This window comes from Cervus canadensis, chromosome 7 (genome assembly GCF_019320065.1).
Source record: "Cervus canadensis isolate Bull #8, Minnesota chromosome 7, ASM1932006v1, whole genome shotgun sequence".
NCBI lineage: Eukaryota > Metazoa > Chordata > Mammalia > Artiodactyla > Cervidae > Cervus > Cervus canadensis.
In genome coordinates, this window is record NC_057392.1 from 55,909,246 (window position 1) to 55,927,665 (window position 18,420).

General features: G+C 46.8%; 1 protein-coding gene across 4 annotated transcripts in view; it reads left to right on the forward strand.

Annotated features, from left to right (window-relative positions):
- Positions 1-18,420, forward strand: part of MASP1 (MBL associated serine protease 1) — a 70,965-nt gene that overhangs the window by 30,051 nt on the left and 22,494 nt on the right. For 3 of the 4 annotated variants that reach the window (XM_043473454.1, XM_043473453.1, XM_043473452.1), the window contains exons 4-9: positions 1,021-1,152; positions 3,271-3,467; positions 5,393-5,540; positions 8,066-8,184; positions 9,125-9,203; positions 17,684-17,821. In XM_043473454.1, coding sequence (XP_043329389.1) covers positions 1,021-1,152; positions 3,271-3,467; positions 5,393-5,540; positions 8,066-8,184; positions 9,125-9,203; positions 17,684-17,821 — 813 coding nt within the window. Of the gene's footprint in view, positions 1-1,020; positions 1,153-3,270; positions 3,468-5,392; positions 5,541-8,065; positions 8,185-9,124; positions 9,204-11,717; positions 12,951-17,683; positions 17,822-18,420 lie in introns of those variants that run through there. The other variant, XM_043473455.1, reaches the window with a different exon arrangement.

Below are 18,420 nucleotides of genomic sequence, written 5' to 3' on the forward strand. Positions count from 1 at the left end.
ATTCATTAGTAACTGTTTCTTTTCCTGGCAGAGTAATTTTCCATTATATAAATATACTATAATCCATTTATCCATTCTCCTATTGACAGACACCTGGGTTCTATCCATTTTTTGGCTCCCATTAATAAAATTTCCACAAACCTTTTTGTACAAGCCATTTTGTAAACATATGTTTTCATATGTTTCACTTCTGTGGGGTATATATTAATATCTAGGAGCAAAATTGCTTAATCATAGTGTAGGTGTACGTTTAGTTCTATAAGAAATTGTCAGACTTTTTCCACAGTGTTTGCATCATTTTGTATCCCTCCACCAATGTATGAGAGTTCTGGCTGCTCTATATCCTCACCAACATTTGATGTCATCAATTAAAAAAAAAAAAATTTAACCATTCCCGAGGGCATGTAGTGGTACTTCATTGTGGTTTTAATTTGCATTTTCCTGGCACCTAGTGATGCTGAATATCTTTTCATGTGTAAGCTTCTTGGCCATTCCTGTATCTTTTGGGAAGAAATATGTGTTCAAATTGGGTTGAGAACATACATCTCTTTATCTTTATATTTCCAATGCCTAAGATATGGCTTGACCCACCTTAGAGACTTAGAAAGAGAGAAGCAACGTGGACAAGAGGTTAAAAACCCAGATTTTAGAGCCAGCCCACCTTGATTTGAAAGAGGACTCCACTTACTATGTGTGTGATGTGGAGCAAGTTCTTTAATGGCTCTAAGTCTCAGTCGCCTCATCTATAAAAAGGGGGTCATAACCGTCCTGCTTGCTGTCCTCACAACTGTCAGAGAACAGTGGCACCACCCCGAGTCAGGGTGCCCAGGTCTGACCAGGCTGTCTGTGACCTTGGGCAAGTTTCCTCATTTGTCACTGGAGGCTTAGGGGAGGCTTCCATGAGAGAAGGCAGGTATCTCCCAACACAGTGAGTGGCCCCAGCGAGTGCCCTGTGAACGCTGGCTGTTCTCCTCACCGTCGCGCTTGAACGGGTTGTGAGAGGCTCTACCCGCCCTGCAGACGTGGACGAGTGCACGGAGCGGGAGGACGAGGAGCTGTCCTGTGACCACTACTGCCACAACTACATCGGCGGCTACTACTGCTCCTGTCGCTTCGGATACATCCTCCACACGGACAACAGGACGTGCCGAGGTGGGGCCCAGCACCGCTGCCGTGCATCACCGTGAGCAGTCAGACTTCCCACTAAGAGGAGGGGAGGCTCAGAGGCAGGACCGGCAGGCAGTAGGAACAGTTAAAAATGAAACCAGATCACAAGGATAAAGATGCTGAAATGCCCACCAGCCTGGAAGTCAGGTTCAGATTCTCAGAGAACTGCATTTGAGAAGTCCTGGCCTCTGGACCATCTTTCTTCCCGGGGAGCAGGGCTTTCTGCTCTTTAGTCCCTATTTCCTCTCCTCCTGTAAGTAACAGGCCGAGTCAAGGGAAAACCCAGGTTTCCCAGTCCTGAACCCTGAACTAGATTTTACCCATCAGCTCCTGTTTTTCTGCTCTTCCCTGGCCTCTCACTTTTGTATTGTGATAGAGAGAACCCAGTGAAAGTGAGAGAAGGGGAGAGGGGCAAAGATAAGACAGCAAGAAAACATCCCTTTCCTTCTTGCTCCCTATGCTTTCCCCTCTCATCCACATGCCTTCTCTGCCATAGTATCCAGGCTGAGGAGGGGAGGGAGAAATAGGAGGACTCAGACATTTCCACGAGGACCTCCTGTCTAGCCGGTAATACCCACATAGGCAAATGATGAAATGTAGTAAAAGTGTTGTAAACGAAGTGTGGGTGTGGCACCAGTCAGACCTGAGTCTGTACCAAGTGAGCAAGCACTTCCCAGAGATGATGCCCTTGATAAAGGAAAAAGGACAAGGAAAAGGAGGGCACGACAGGCAGAGAGCACAGTTTCTGCAAACCTTCAGAAGGGTGACAGGATTCGGAATGTTTGGGGAATTGCCAGTAGATCAGTATGACTGCGGGGTAAGGGTGTGGGTCCTAGAAAGACCACCCGGAAGCTGAGTGAGGGAGTGTTGAGGGAGGGCATGCTAGAAACAGGATTTCTTTTCCTTCCTCCTTCAAAATCTTCTACTTCCAAATAAAACCCATCAGTATAAAGCAGGCACATACAGGAGTTTTCTTGAAGAGGGTTGTGTTTTCCGTGGTTTTCATTCAATAAGTATTTATTGAGTATCCACCATGTGCTGAGCACAGAGGGGCTAAGACTGAGCAATGTTTCTGAATCCTGTTTTTCATTTTTGCTTCTGCCCCCACCAAGAGCCTTTTTAAACATTCTCTTCCTAATTGTCTCACCCAGGAAATTTAATACCACAAATACCCTGTATATATGTTTATGTACTGTATGTCATGTCTGCCTGTGTGTTATGCATAAAAAGAGTAACAACTTCCCCTCTCTAAGAACCAATTTTGGCCCCTCTAGGAGCAATGTCATCCCCATGAAAATGCTTGGGGTAGAATATTAAAGCACAAGGATTCAGAGACCACTCTAAATCTTGTTCTGTAGCTTGTAACTGAGAGACGTTAGGGTTAGCTATGCCCCCTTTCTGGGCCACAGTTTTCTCATTTACAAATGACCAGAAAAAACTGACATGCCAGATCCAAAGACAATGGTTCAGTGGCATGTAACAGGACCTTTGCAGGGTTAAGCCATGGCCAGGATCCAAGACACTGGTTGCTGGGTTGCAGCTGTGATGGGGAACAGAGTGGACTCCCTGAGCTCAGGGAACTTAGGAGTTTTGTGGGGGCAGGAAAATCCACTGAGAAATACATTTCACAATGGCAAGCAGTGGTCAGTAGCATGAAGAGAAACAAAGCAAGGCCAGGGGCCAGAGAGCGAGGGTATGTGTGACGGTCTTGTGTTAATGAGGGATCAAGAATGGCTTTGAGCAGAGATCTCATGGAGTCCTGAGAGCAGCACAAAAGAGAAGATCCTCCCCCTGACCACACATCTCAATACCTTTCATCTGAGACCCGTCATGCCCCACACCAAGATCGGAGAATTGGACAAAAAGGCATATCACACTCACTGCCTTTGAGTCTTAACCCTGCAAATTACTTGGTTGTGTGACCTTGAGTAAATCTCTTCCCCTTACTGAACTTCAGTTTCCCCATCTGTAAAATGGAGACAGTGACTCCTTCCCCCACTTGCCTCTCAGAACCACTGCGAAAATTGTACCATAGCAGATAAGAAAGGGGAGGCTGTGGCCATGAGCGTGGTGTACCACTTTGCTCCCATGTGTTTCCCGCAGTGGAGTGCAGTGACAACCTCTTCACCCAGCAGACCGGCGTGATCACCAGCCCCGACTTCCCCAACCCTTACCCCAAGAGCTCTGAATGCCTCTACACCATTGAGCTAGAGGAGGGTTTCATGATCAGCCTGCAGTTTGAGGACATTTTTGACATTGAGGACCATCCTGAGGTGTCCTGCCCCTATGACTACATCAAGGTAAGACAACAGTGGCCACAGGCCCCGGGGATGCTGACAAATCTTGGCTAAATTGGGAAAATTGACATTCTCTACCTTCTTCCAGGATAGGGGGCCAAGCAGGTGGTTTCCTAAAAAGTAATTATTTAAAATAACATCTACCACCTTAATTGGACCCAGTCTAGGGAACTTCCCTGATCCCAAACCAGCCCTTTGCCCCACCTGCAAAATCCCTTCTGCCAGGTAACATAACATCATCATGAAGTGACACCAGGGTGAAGATCATGGGGAACATCTTAGAACTCTGTCCGTGTGTGTTAGTCACTTAGTCGTGTCCGACTCTGGTGGACTGTAGTCCACCAGGCTCCTCTACCCATGGAATTTTTCCAGGCAAGAATACTGGAGTGGGTTTCCTCCTCCAGGAGATCTTTCCAACCCAGGGATGGAACCCGGGTCTTCCACATTGCAGGCAGATTCTTTACCATCTGAGCCACAAGGAAGGCTCAGAACTCTGTCTACCATACATTATATCCCAGGAGCTATGTTAAGAGCTTATCCTTAGGCAGGTAACCTCTAGGGTATTCACTGTCCCCCCTCACCACAGTAAGGGTGACAAGATGAAGATGCACCCAGGATTATAGAAGTCATCAAATGAGAGTTAAGATGTACTGGTCCTCAGAGGAGGAAGGAGAAAGAGTTAAAGCAGAGGCAGGACCCAGGCCTGGGGGCTGGAAATCTGGACCAGTCCAGAGTGCCTCTTCCTTCTCTCCATCTCCGCTGCCTCTACCTGAGTCCAAACCCTGCTCTCTCTGGTCAGCTGCAAAGCTACCTGGAGGGTTTTCTGCCATCCACTCTTGCTGTGCATGATATGTTCTTTTCTAGCATCCAGGGTAAATTTTATAAAAGCCAGGTTATATCAAGATTGTACTTGGAATAAACATGAATTCTTCAACACAGTATGGCCCATGGCTGCCGTCCCATCCTCAAGCCAAAGCATTCCCTCTCCTCCAGCCTCACTGGCTTCCTTCCTGCTCTTGATTCTTACCAGGCTCTTTCCTACTTTTGGCCTCAACCTTTATATACATTGCTTTCCCTGCCTGGAAACTATCCTCCCCTCCTCTCCAAATGACAAGCTCCTACTCATCCTACATGTTTCAAATCCAACGTTACTTCCATGAAGAGGCCTTTTCTAAATACCTATTTAAAATTATTATCTGTTATACTGAAGCTTCCCTGGTCGTACAGTGGTAAAGAATCTACCTGCAATTCAGGAGACATGTGCAGGAGACAGGGTTTCGATCCCTGGGTAGGGAAAATCCCCTAGAGAAGGAAATGGCAACCCACTCCAGTATTCTTGCCTGGAAAATTCCATGGACAGAGGAGACTGGTGGGCGGCAGTGCATGGGGTCACAAAAGAGTTGAACATGACTTAGCAACTAAACAACATCTATTATCTTAATGATGAATTACATAGACTCCATAGATTTTACTACTTAAATTATAAACAGAGCATACATTTATATTATATATGTATATGTATATCATCCTGATTATTTTTGCGATACTTACCACAGCTGGTAATTATTTTTTTTTTTTATTATCTATTAGTCTGCCCCGACTAGACTGCAGGGTCCTTGCGAGCAGGGGCCTTTTCTGTCCTGTGCATCTGGACAGGGCTCTGCCCCTCTCTGAACCATAATATGTTTATCTCTGAGACAAGGATACTCAACCTGCCTTGTCCACTTCCAAGGTGATTGTAATTTGTGAATGGGAGTGTGGAGATGGAACCCTTTGGTGAATGGTAATGCCCACTAAGAATGTGAGTGAACACCATGGACTCACATGGAAGCTTCCAGAAAACCCAGGGTGCAGAGTAGAGATGATCCCAGAAGCAGTCACTGCCACTCAGGTGTGACCCTGCTTTTTTTCTATCTCGCCCCTCACAGATTAAAGCTGGTCCAAAAGTTCTGGGGCCCTACTGTGGAGAGAAAGCCCCAGAACCCATCAATACCCAGAGCCACAGCGTACAGATCCTATTCCGCAGTGACAACTCGGGGGAGAACCGGGGCTGGAGGCTGTCATACAGGGCAACAGGTAACACAGCCTCTCCCCTCCTGGGTCAACCTGCCTTCTATGCTCAGCCCTCAGGGCGTAGCAGCCAGGGAGTGTGAGGGGGTGCTGGCCTGGGGCTCCTCCAGGGATGTGGCAGGACTCCCAATCCTGCCACTGAGCAGCTTGGGACCAAGGCAGATTCCCTCTGCTGACTAGTTTCTCATCTATAAATGGGGTAAAGGGCAGCAATGATGGTGGTTTTGGATAAGGCATTTTCAAAACTGGCTGCACTTCAGAATCATGTGGGGACATTTTTAAAAACAAAAAGCATATATGCATTAGTATATGATACTTGTTTTTCTCTTTCTGACTTACTTCACTCTGTATGACAGATTTTAGGTCCATCCACATCTCTACAAATGACCAGTTTTGTTCCTTTTTATGGCTGAGTAATATTCTGTTGTATGCATGTATCACATCTCATTTCTCCATTCATCTGTCGATGCACATTTAGGGTGTTTCCAGGTCCTGCTATTATAAATAGTGCTACAGTGAACATTGGGGCACACATGTCATTTTGAATTATGGTTTTCTCAGAGTATATGCCCCAGGGAAAATGGTACAGATGAACCTATTTCCAGGGCAGGAATAGAGATGCTGACATAAGAGGATAGACCTGCAGACACGGGGTCGGGGGAAGGGGAGGGTGGAACAAATTGGGGGATTAGGATTTACATATATGTACTACCATATCTAAAATAGATAGTTCATGGGAACCTGCTATAAGGCACAGGAAACTCAACGCGGTGCTCTGTGGTGGCCTAGATAGATAGGATGGGGGAGAGGGGTGGAGGTAGGTCCGAGAGGGAGGGGATAAATGTATACATATAGCTGATTCACTTTGTTGTACAACAGGAATCAATACGACATTGTAAAGCAATTAGGCTCTAATAAAATAAATAATTTTTTAAAAACTATATAAAAAAAAAGCCAGGACATGGAAGCAACCTAGATGTCCATCAGCAGATGAATGGATAAGAAAGCTGTGGTACATATATGCAATGAAATATTACTCGGCCATTAAAAAGAATACATTTGAATCAGTTCTAATGAAGTGGATGAAACTGGAGCCTATTATACAGAGTGAAGTAAGCCAGAAAGAAAAACACCAATATAGCATACTAACGCATATATATGGAATTTAGAAAGATGGTAACGATAACCCTGTATTCGAGACAGCAAAAGAGACACAGATGTATTGAACAGTCTTTTGGACTCTGTGGGAGAGGGCAAGGGTGGGATGACATGGGAGAATGGCATTGAAACATGTAAATTATCATAAGTGAAACGAATCACCAGTCCAGGTTCAATGTATGAGACAGGGTGCTCAGGGCTGGTGCACTGGGATGACCCAGAGGGATGGGATGGGGAGGGAAGTGGGAGGGGGGTTCAGGATGGGGAACACATGTACACCCATGGCTGATTCATGTCAATGTATGGCAAAACCAATACAATATTGTAAAGTAAAATAATAAATTAATTAATTTAAAAAGAAAAAAAAAACTATAAATTAAAAAAAAAAAAAAAGTTTCCAGAACTTCACACTGTGATTGACTAGGCCTGGAGAGGATCCTTCCAGCCCCAGGCCTTCCAAAGTCTGGGGCAGAAATTTGGGTATGAGCCTCTAGCACAAAATGTTTCATCATAGTGACTTGCCTCCTTGTGCACCCAGAGTGACAAAGCCCATAGGCCTCATCACCCAATACCTTGAGGCACCCGGTCCTGGTCCAAACCCTGCTGGAGTTACTTGACCCAAGGGACCTGCAGTAACTGGAGGAAGAGGGGCAGTGCAAGGACCACAGCTGGGTGTGACTAATACAGTGCAAAGACGCTATATCCTGGCCTTGGCTCATCACCAGCTTCAGTGCCTGCTCGTGGGGAGAGGCAGGGAGAGGATATTAATGAGGGAGAGTTTATCCAGGAAATACGTCAGGCATAGGAATTCTATCCAATTTAGCCTTTTGAAGTGTAAATCACCGTCTCTCTAGCACTGTGAAGAATGATCTTGGGAAGAAAGAGTGGGGTCATCATGAGTGGCCCAAAAGAGCCAACTACTCCCACTGAGTAAAAATTTCAGGGGTGTAAATTTCAGCTGAATATGAAAATTCTGTTCCTCTCATCAGAGGAGTTTAGGTACACAGTGGTAGGTACTGAGCTCCTTGTCCCTGAAGGAATGTCCCACAGGTCTACTGTGGGAAAGGAAACATTAGACAAGAGTTATACCCAGACATTTAATACCTTTTCCTACCCTGAGTTTTGATGAGATCATCTGGCAAACCACCTCATTTTACAGATGAGGAAATAAAGGTCCACGTTGGAAAATGACCTGCTCAAGTGTCCAAAGTAAGCCTTCTTCAGGGCCTGGTAGCTCTAGGCCCCCATACCCTGGGGGTGTGGTTTTCATGTGTTTTTTCCACCTCCATCAGGCCTTCAATTCTAGGGAATGGCTTCTTATGACCACACTTTCCTTTGTTTTCTTACCTACTCCTTTCATTGCTCCCCACCAGGGAATGAGTGCCCCAAGTTGCAGCCTCCTATCCATGGGAAAATCGAACCCTTGCAAACCACGTATTCCTTCAAAGACCAGGTGCTCATCAGCTGTGACACAGGCTACAAAGTGCTGAAGGTACAGGGTCCTGCCAGAGGAGGGGTGGGTCTCCAGGCTGGAGAAATTCCCCAGAGCCTCCCAGGGCAGATGGGCTTCCAGAGCTTGTCCTGGTCCCACCACAGTATTTCCGAGCTTTCCCACAGTGCACCAAAAATTCCAGCCTTCTGAAAATTCAAAGCATGTGTCCCAGACTCTCTCTTCTGAAAGTGGCACAAAAGTCCAAGCAAAATATCCATTCAGCCCGACAGTCAGTACAAACAGCCTTAACAAAGTTCATCAGGCTTACCGGGTAGCCCTGGGACAGAAGCTGAGCTTTAAAAGGTGGGCAGGTAAGCATTGCTCATTCTCTGAAACAGTGGTTCTCCTAGGAATCCTCTGGTTAGCTTAACAAAACCACCTCCCAGGCCCCACCCGAGGTCAGTTAAAACAGAATCTCTGGGGCTGAGCCCATGAGCATTTTGTCTGTTAAGTTTCCCAGGTGAGTCCAGTGTAAGCCAAGCTAGTGGACTGCTGTTCTCATGGAATGATAATCCAAGTGGGGTCCCCCCCACACCAGCACGTCACTAGTTAGAAATGCAAGGTCTTGGTCCCCAGGCCAGAGCCGCTGATTCAGAAACTCTGGGAGGGGGGCCTAGGACACTGATGCTCACTGAGTGAGGTTTGAGAGCCACGGCTCTGAAGAAGGAGTCACCGGTATAGGTGTCCCTTCTCAGGCAGCTGCCCAGCCCCCAACCAACACCCCCCTCCACCCCGCCCCGGCAGTAGGTGTCTCTCCAGAGTAGGAATGGGGGCCATGAACTCAGGGTCTGTCCTCCCCTTGACTTCAAGCCCCGGGAGGCCCCCGTTGGGAAAGCCCAGTGGAGAACAGCCAGCTCTGGAGGGTGAGCTGGTTACACTGGGAAACAGCCACCAACCCACCCCCTCCTCCTTCCCTCACCTTCTTCATGTTTCTTCCTAGGATAACGTGGAGATGGACACATTCCAGATGGAGTGTCTGAAGGACGGCACGTGGAGTAACAGGATTCCCACCTGTAAAAGTAAGAAAACACTATTGGCTGGTTATAAGGGTCATGAGCCCCCAGCACTGGGAGGATGTGGGCAGAGCCCACACGGGGTCGGGGGAGCCTGGCAAGCACACCCTGAGAGGGATGGGGCAGGAATTTTACAGACACAGTGCGGTTCGATGAAAAGCTCTCAAATGTTCCTTTCAGCAGTAAGGTGTCAGGATTTCAAAAGACACTGCTTGTGAGTCCCAGTTTGCTTTCTAAATACGAATTTTACCTCTGCCTGCAGGCAGGTTGCCAAAGTCGCTAGAGGAATAGCTTGTCTCCACGTTTGAAACTAGCTCTGGCATTTGCTTATATAGGACACTGTTTTGGCGCTGGTGACCTTGACAGTCTTTATGTGGTGATCAGCCGTGTCCACTGTCTCCTGGGACGGCTGTGAAGGGAGGGTGGTGAGGTCAGCCCAATGGACCTGCGCGAAGCAGGGGACTCAGCTCTGCATGGGTTCTTGGAACCCAGAGTTCTTGCCTTGGCTCTGCTCCTAACCCATGCTGTGATCATGGACAAGATCCTTCACCTCAGCTATAAAAAGGTTTGGACTAGCCTTAATATTCCAAAATATATCCCAGTGGTTCTGAAATAATGCGATCCACATAAATCCTCCAGTAAGTTTTGTAAAAATACAAATTGCCAGCCACCACACCTTCTCCCACTACCCAGGTGATTTCAACTCAAGACTTATAAGGACCACAGTTTTAGAGGACATCTGTGGTAACAGTGATGGGAGGAGGCATAGTGACAGAAAATGAAAGAGCAGAAGGGAAGGAGGGGAGGAGGATTTATTTTTGAATGGAGAGGAGAGACGTCAAGAACTAGAGTGGGTCCCCACCCAGCCCCAGCCCCATTTCATGACCCTATATAAACTTTGAAGTGCTATTCCCTTCCCTTGTCCTAAACTACTCGGGTCCAGTAAGCAGATGGATGCACTCTCAAGGGGACACTCTCAGGGGGCTCCCTTGAGGCAAATCCCAGGCATAATTTTGGAGCGGAAAGTGCTTATTTTAAATTTTCTTTTTAATGTGACATTGTGGCTGGAGTCAGAGCCCAGTGTAGGAAAGAGGGGCATTTTATGACTCCAACAAAAAGTTTCAACAGATGTTTACTGACTGCCTATGCAGAAGTCGGAAAAGACAAGGTCCAGATGATAAAGAACTCAAATGCCAGCAGACACTTGGCCGCCGCCTCCAGCAGGTGGCTCCTGTGTGGTGCTGCGACTGAGGCCTTTGTGAAGCACTCTGCAGGACAAGGCAAGGGAGCGTTCTGAAGGAGACGGAGGATGAGGGGTAGAAAGGACAGGATCTCACTTTGGAGACAAGTTCTAGATTCCAATCCAGACTCCACCAGTTCAGCATCCCTGAACCATTGGCTCGTCCTCATTTGGCCTCAGTTTCCGGCATTGTTGATCGTTCTGAGGACTAACTGAGATTCGGGTTCAATCCCTGGGTCGGGAAATTCCCCTGGAGGAGGAAATGGCAACCCACTCCAGTTTTCTTGCCTGGATGATTCCATGGACAAGGGGAGCCTGGCAGGCAACAGTCCATGGGGTCAAAAGGAGTCGGACATGACTTAGCGACTGAGCGCAACAACTGAATTAATGTACACATCACACCTAAGGTGCACCAGGAGTAAGTAAAAACTCAATAAAAGCTTGTTTATCCCCATCCAACCGCCTTTGTAAGACGAGGTTTTGGTCTTTCACACTTTTGGAAATTTTGGTAATAATTTTTTTCCCTAATGAGACACACACTTTATATTGTAACAGAAGTGTTGATAGAGTAGGGCAACTCATGTGTTTGATGGTACTCTTATGTGACAAATTAATATACAAAAGTATCAGGAAAAGAGGAATTTTTTCCTTCCTAATATGGCCTGGTTCTCCCACCATAGCCTAGATCAGGACTAGTAGACTCCGCTCTCAGACACACCAGCATCTCTGCTTGTTCACTGAGTTGGTATTTATTGAGCACTTTTGTTCCAGGCATGTGCCGGGTCCTAGGAGAGATGCCAAGGCAAAAAAAACTGAGAAGTTGAGAGTCCCCAGGGAAAGGGGTTGAGAGCAGACAGGAAGAAACTTGCATTGGAACAGGAAGTGGGAATTATGGGTTGTGGTCCTGGCCCTGCCTCCACCTGCTGTGGTGACTCCAAACAAGTCTTGCTCTGCTCCGATGCCATCTGTCAAATGAGGGTTTGGAACAGATGAATGCAAAGCTTGCTTAGGGAGCAGAATGTTATCATTGCCGCAAGCCAGGACTTATGACTGTGCGAATTCTCAGAATGGTACACATCCCACAATCCCAAGCTGTCCTTCACACTGACTGTACCTGCACTGTGCATTCTTAATCAATTCTGGTGGAGCGATTTCTGTATTTCCTGCATAAACCGTTTCTGCTTTGCTTGCTAATTTTTCTTTCTCTTCTTTCTCTCCCTTCTCTCTGCTTCCTTTCTCTGCAACTCCTAACCCCTCTTTGATCTTCAACATGGTGGCAGAAACGGAAAAGGATATGGAAAGCGAACCTGAGTCAGAGCAAGTGGCAGAGTGAATGCTGGGACCCCACACTGTGCAGACATCCAGGAATGGAACACTCACAAGACCCCGGGTCCCAGGGCTTCTCCATCCCTCCCCATCCTGCCAACACTCCATTTCCCATTTCAGTGCGGATTAGAATGGATGCTGAACAAGGCAACACAGGCCCAAGCAGTTGAAACTGCCTCGTGTATGAGAACAACTCTCCTTTTGAGGGTTCACCCATCATTTAAACATTATGCTGGAAAATAATGAAAAGACAATGGGGGATTTCTTTTTTAGCACTTCTGTGTGGACTATACTCTTCTCAAAGGAAAAATGGCTTTGATTCTAGAGACACTTGATTTAATTTATATTCAAATGCTTAGGAGGACCAGGTCAAAGTGAGCCCTGATTTCTATTCCACACTTCAAGGTTAAATGGGCCGGAGTCACTTTGTGACTTTAATATTTGTACCTGTTTCTACTTTCTTAACAACCCTGAAGAGGTGAAGTTAACAATAACTCATATAGTGTGGGTTTTTAGGAAACCTAGATCTAGTCTCATGCCCAAAAGTTTCTCTTCCACCTGTACCTAAAATGGGGCTAAAATCCCATCATCAGAAGATCTTTCCTCTGGGGCTTACAAAGTTTGCATTTCTGAAAATTTCCTAATTAAAGTTTTTCAAAAGATAGGCATCAGACTTGAAAACAGCAGTGTTCAGCTTTGGAGTCATAGGACATCACTGGGTTATAAATAATGATGAAGAAGGAGCTGCAGAGGTTGGGAATCTCTGCTTCAGCCTGAAAATCTGGGTAGGCATATCAGAGAATCCCTGCATTACACCGTGACTGCTTATTAGTTTATTCGCTGATTGAATGGCCTCTTGATGAGAGCAGAATCCTGCAAAGTTGGCCAAAGAAAGATCCAGAGACTGAAGTGCCATCGTAGGTCAAGGGTGCCCCTGAGAGAGGAGCTGGGCAAGCACTAAAAATAATGATCAGTTGAATCAATATTTTTAACAGCACAAAGATAACAGATCTTGCACTCAGTGTGATAGAGGGGATCATCATGTAGGCAGAAGATAGGATATAAACCCAAATAATTACAATACCAGGAAACAAAAGATACATGCATTAGAGAGTGAAGAATAAAGGGCCATGCAAAGAAAAATGAGGAAGCAGCTGTATCCAATTAAAAGAATGAGAAAACTCTTTCAAGAAGGAGCAATGTTTGATCAAGGCCAAAGGGTGGGCAGAGCATGAACCACAGGGTTTCCCTGTGTGGGAAGCAGCCGCACAGGGAAGGGGTCCTTGACGCTGGAGCACAAGGCACCACGGGAGGGATGAAGGTGGGGCTGGGGTCAGGGTGGGGTGGGCTGGGCATTTCTGGATCTTGAGGGCCAGGTGAACCAATGGTGTGTGGTTACCTAGGATGCCCCTCAGTTCAGTTCAGTTCAGTCACTCAGTCATGTCCGACTCTTTGCGACCCCATGAATCGCAGCACGCCAGGCCTCCCTGTCCATCACAAACTCCTGGAGTTTACTCAAACTCAGGCCCATCGAGTCGGTGATGCATCCAGCCATCTCATCCTCTGTTGTCCCCTTCTCCTCCTGCCCCCAATCCCTCCCAGCATCAGGGTCTTTTCCAATGAGTCAACTCTTCGCATGAGGTGGCCAAAGTATTGGAGTTTCAGCTTCAGCATTAGTCCTCCCAATGAACACCCAGGACTGATCTTTAGGATGGACTGGTTGGATCTCCTTGCAGTCCAAGGGACTCTCAAGCGTCTTTTCCAACACCACAGTTCAAAAGCATCAATTTTTCGGCACTCAGCTTTCTTCACAGCTTTATCCCATCCATACATGACCACTGGAAAAACCATAGCCTTGACTAGATGGACCTTTGTTGGCAAAGTAATGTCTCTGCTTTTTAATACGCTATCTAGGTTGGTCATAACTTTCCTTCCAAGGAGTAAGCACCTTTTAATTTCATGGCTGCAATCACCATCTGCAGTGATTTTGGAGCCCCAAGAAATAAAGTCTGACACTGTTTCCACTGTCTCCCCATCTATTTCCCATGAGGTGATGGGACCAGATGCCATGATCTTAGTTTTTTGAATGTTAAGCTTTAAGCCAACTTTTTCACTCTCCTCTTTCACTTTCATCAAGAGGCTTTTAGTTCCTCTTCACTCTCTGCCATAAGGGTGGTGTCATCTGCATATCTGAGGTTATTGATATTTCTCCCAGCAATCTTGATTCCAGCTTGTGCTTCTTCCAGCCCAGCGTTTCTCATAATGTACTCTGCATAGAAGTTAAATAAGCAGGGTGACAATATACAGCCTTGACCTACTCCTTTTCCTATTGGGAACCAGTCTGTTGTTCCATGTCCAGTTCTAACTGTTGCTTCCTGACCTGCATACAGGTTTCTCAAGAGGCAGGTTGGGTGGTCTGGTATTCCCATGTCTTTCAGAATTTTCCACAGTTTATTGTGATCCACACAAGGTTTTGATCCAAACGAAGGTTTGGGCATAGTCAATAAAGCAAAAATAGATGTTTTTCTGGAACTCTTCTTGCTTTTTTGATGATCCAGCGGATATTCGCAATTTGATCTCTGGTTCCTCTGCCTTTTCTAAAACCAGCTTGAACATCTGGAAGCTCTCAGTTCACGTATTGCTGAAGCCTGGCTTGGAGAATTTTGAGCATTACTTTACTAGTGTGTGAGATGAGTGCAATTGTGCAGTAGTTTGAGCATTCTTTGGGATTGCCTTTCGTAGGGATTGGAATGAAAACCGACCTTTTCCAGTCCTGTGGCCACTGCTGAGTTTTCCAAATGTGCTGGCATATTGAGTGCAGCACTTTCACAGCATCATCTTTCAGGATTTGAAATAGCTCAACTGGAATTCCATCATATCCACTAACTTTGTTCATAGTGATGCTTCCTAAGGCCCACTTGACTTCACATTCCAGGATGTCTGGCTCTAGGTGAGTGATCACACCATAGGATGCCCCTAGACTGTGTCAAAGCATCTTCAGGATGGCAAATCAAGAAAGGCATGTCTGAAGGAAAATAAATGACAGCAGAGTGAGAGTGAAGACAGGGTGTGGGTAGCAGAGCCCAACCCAAAAACTAACGAGAAAGGGAGGCCAAGGGAATGGAGGAAGGAAGAGTATTTTTATCCCAGAGTGTGGAAATGACTGGGTGCACTTTAGAGAAGATGTCAAGACCATTCCTCAAGCAAAGAAGATAGACTGAGGAGACAGGGCCTGATCTAGCATCTTGGATTGTGTCAGGCAGAGCTCAAAGGGTCTGGCTAAGGGAAGTTGTCTCCAGGTCCCATGGAGATACAGTAATTTGCCTACCACTGTAGACCTAGAGAGAAGGTGCACCTCTTCCCCACTCACTATATACAAGCTGAAGTGATCCTCTGTTTTCCAACTATTTGTCACACCCTCTGTGTGGCTTTAAGAGCAGCTTCATCAGTGGGCCAAGTGACTTCTCTGGAGTGAAGTGAAAGCAGGCCCTCAGTCTAGACAGTCTCCACTAGTGCTGGAAATGTACAGGGGCTTGAACACCTAGCCCTGTCTAAGACCAGCCCTGGAATTGCTCCACCTAATACTAGATACCCAGGAACGCTCTCCTTTAGGATGGACAGGTTGGATCTCCTTGCAGTCCAAGGGACTCTCAAGAGTCTTCTCCAACACCACAGTTCAAAAGCATCAATTTTTCGGCACTCAGCTTTCTTCACAGTCCAACTCTCACATCCATACATGACCACTGGAAAAACCATAGCCTTGACCAGATGGACCTTTGTTGGCAAAGTAATGTCTCTGCTTTTTTTTTTTTTTTATGTCTCTGCTTTTTAATAGACTATCTAGGTTAGTCATGACTTTCCTTCCAAGGAGTAAGCATCTTTTAATTTCATGGCAGCAGTCACCATCCACAGTGATTGGAAGGACTGATGCTGAAGCTGAAGCTCCAATGCTTTGGCCACCTCATGTGAAGAGTTAACTCATTGGAAAAGACCCTGATGCTGGGAGGGATTGGGGGCAGGAGGAGAAGGGGATGACAGAGGATGAGATGGCTGGATGGCATCACCAACTCGATGCGCATGAGTTTGAGTAAACTCCAGGAGTTGGTGATGGACAGGGAGGCCTGGCGTGCTGCGATTCATGGGGTCGCAAAGAGTCGGACACGACTGAGTGACTGAACTGAACTGAACTGAATACTAGATACTAGGTCTTGAGGATAATTTGGCAAAATAAACTGCTAGACCTAAGTTAAGGGAGACAAGGCTCATACAAAGATCCAGACACTAATCAGTGATATTTCCTAAAAAAAAAAACGGAAGAAAAAGCTGCTTTGAGACTCATCAGGAAAATACATGTAAAATTGTTTACAGTTTTAGATTGTAAATATTATTGCTAATTGCTGTCGTAGTGCTGACCCTTACATACTTCCCCCGCCCCCGCCCCCCCCAGAGTAGAAGGGTGTCTACTTTTGGGCGATCAAAACAGATGGGAGTGATTCATCCAGGGGGATTGGAGGCCAGGAAACACCACTAACCAGTTCTCTGGGTGTGTTTACCTTTCTTGTGGATAGGAAGTACCTACCTGCATTTACTCCCATCCTTCATCCCTCTCCTCCATGGTGGAGGCTCTTAAGATCACCTATGTTTTAAGCTAGATAACACTCTATTCAATAAAAAAGATAAATTTGGAATTCTAAAGTTAAAAATCACAATTTCTGAGTAGCATCTCATGGGTAAATCACCCCTGTTTCTGTTTTCCAAGGGAGCAGGTAAAATTCAGGAGGAAGGAAACTGGCTTTAGAATGTGATCCTCTGACAACAGACAGCTAATGTCCAGCCTTACCCAGAATATTGATTATAGGCCATTTTCACTATTAAAACAGATTCTATTCTATTCTATTCTATTCTGTCAGTCTGGTTTACTTAAAAAAAGCACTGAGTTTAAGATCAGGTCTAGTTCTCTGACTAATTCATTGTGTGATCTTAGACCAGTTAAGTCTCCTCTCTGGCTCATCTGTAAGTAAAGTTGATGTTCAAGATTGCCTAACTTCAGATTCCATTCCCCCTGGGAAGTTCTGAGCCCCCTGGGATTCTTCAGTTCGGACAAAGGCTGTTTGACCTAAGATTATGATTTCCTTAGAAATGAGCATCACTCCCTAACAAGGCCCTTGCGGAGACATTGACAAATTGGCTCCTCAGCCCCCATCCTGGCTCCTGGCAGACTCGTGCTGGCAACTCCCAAGACTTGCCTGGACTGGCAAGCTCTCCTAAGACCACCTCTGAGGAGCAGGTATCTTTGGTCTTGTCCTTCAGCCAGCCCCCAGGAGCAGCCACCCACAACCAGAGAAAATATGCAGGTGAAGATGAAAGTTTGGTTCACCCTAACCGCCCCCATCCTACCATCTGTGCCTGTGGGGAGCCAGCAGGGTGGGGCTGTGCAGGCGTGCGGGAGCTGAGTTTTTGTTTGTTTTTGTTTTTTCTTAAATGCCAAGCTTCAAAGTGAACACAGTAACTGCTCTTACTCAGCATGTGGTTGGGGCTGGAAGAAGTGAAGGTTCTTTAGTTTATATGAGCCAGAATTTTCTCACTGAGCCATGGGTTTCATACTTGGACAAAAGAGGATAAGAGGATTGCACAATAGAACTGGAAGTCAAAGAGAGGGCCCTGGCGGGGAAAAGTCTAGGATCTGCTTGAATCTCTGCAGACCAGCCCCTGCCCTGGAATTGACACCAGGCCGGGTGAGCTGACCGCCCGGCAGGACTATCACAGATGGGAGAGACCCCCAAATGCAAGGCTCTAACATTGCTCTCTGGAGCTGTGTGCAGTGGACAACTTGCACATCGAGTATGAGACAGACCCACCCAGTGGCCCCAAGAAGAAGGGGCAAAAGGCCAACTGAGGGGTCTGCTCTCTTCCCTCTCAGTTGCGGACTGTGGTACCCCGGCAGAGCTGGAAAACGGAGTGGTCACCTTCTCCACCAGGAACAACCTCACCACATACAAGTCTGAGATCAGATACTCCTGCCAGAGGCCCTACTACAAGATGCTGCACAATATCACAGGTGAGCCTTGCATGCTTACCCAGCCCACTCCCTCCTCACACTTGGGGCTCAGGGTTAGGCTGGGGACTAACACAGCCAGTCCGCTGGCTGAGAGGAACTAGGAGGAGAAACCCTTGGAGATGTGACTTACCTCTCCCTGCCTCAGGCCTGCACCCCGAGAGTTAAGCTTCATGACACCCCAGCAGCATGACATACTGCTGGGACCTATATGACACACCCACACAGACACACTCACAGCACCCCGCAGAGAAGGAACCCTCAAAAAGATGTGAAGGCCAATCAGTTCTGCCTGCACCACAGACAAGCACCAAGAAAATGCTCTGAATTTCTCAGCGCCTCCAAGTCCTCTCTTTCAAAGAGGAATAGTGGCAGAGCTCACAGAGCTAGTGTAAGCCTCATGAGATGGTGGGCACAAGTGTGGTTTATGAAAGGGTTTGTTAAGTGGGAAAGCAGGGGCAGGGCAAGTGCGCCACCCAGAGCTGTGTGACTAATGATGAGAAGTGCCCTCCAGGGTCTAGGCGGGGCCCCCACAGGCAGGGGTCAGATTGCTCAGAGGCTCAGACACGGTACTGAAGAGCATGCCATTTATTTTGGAGGCC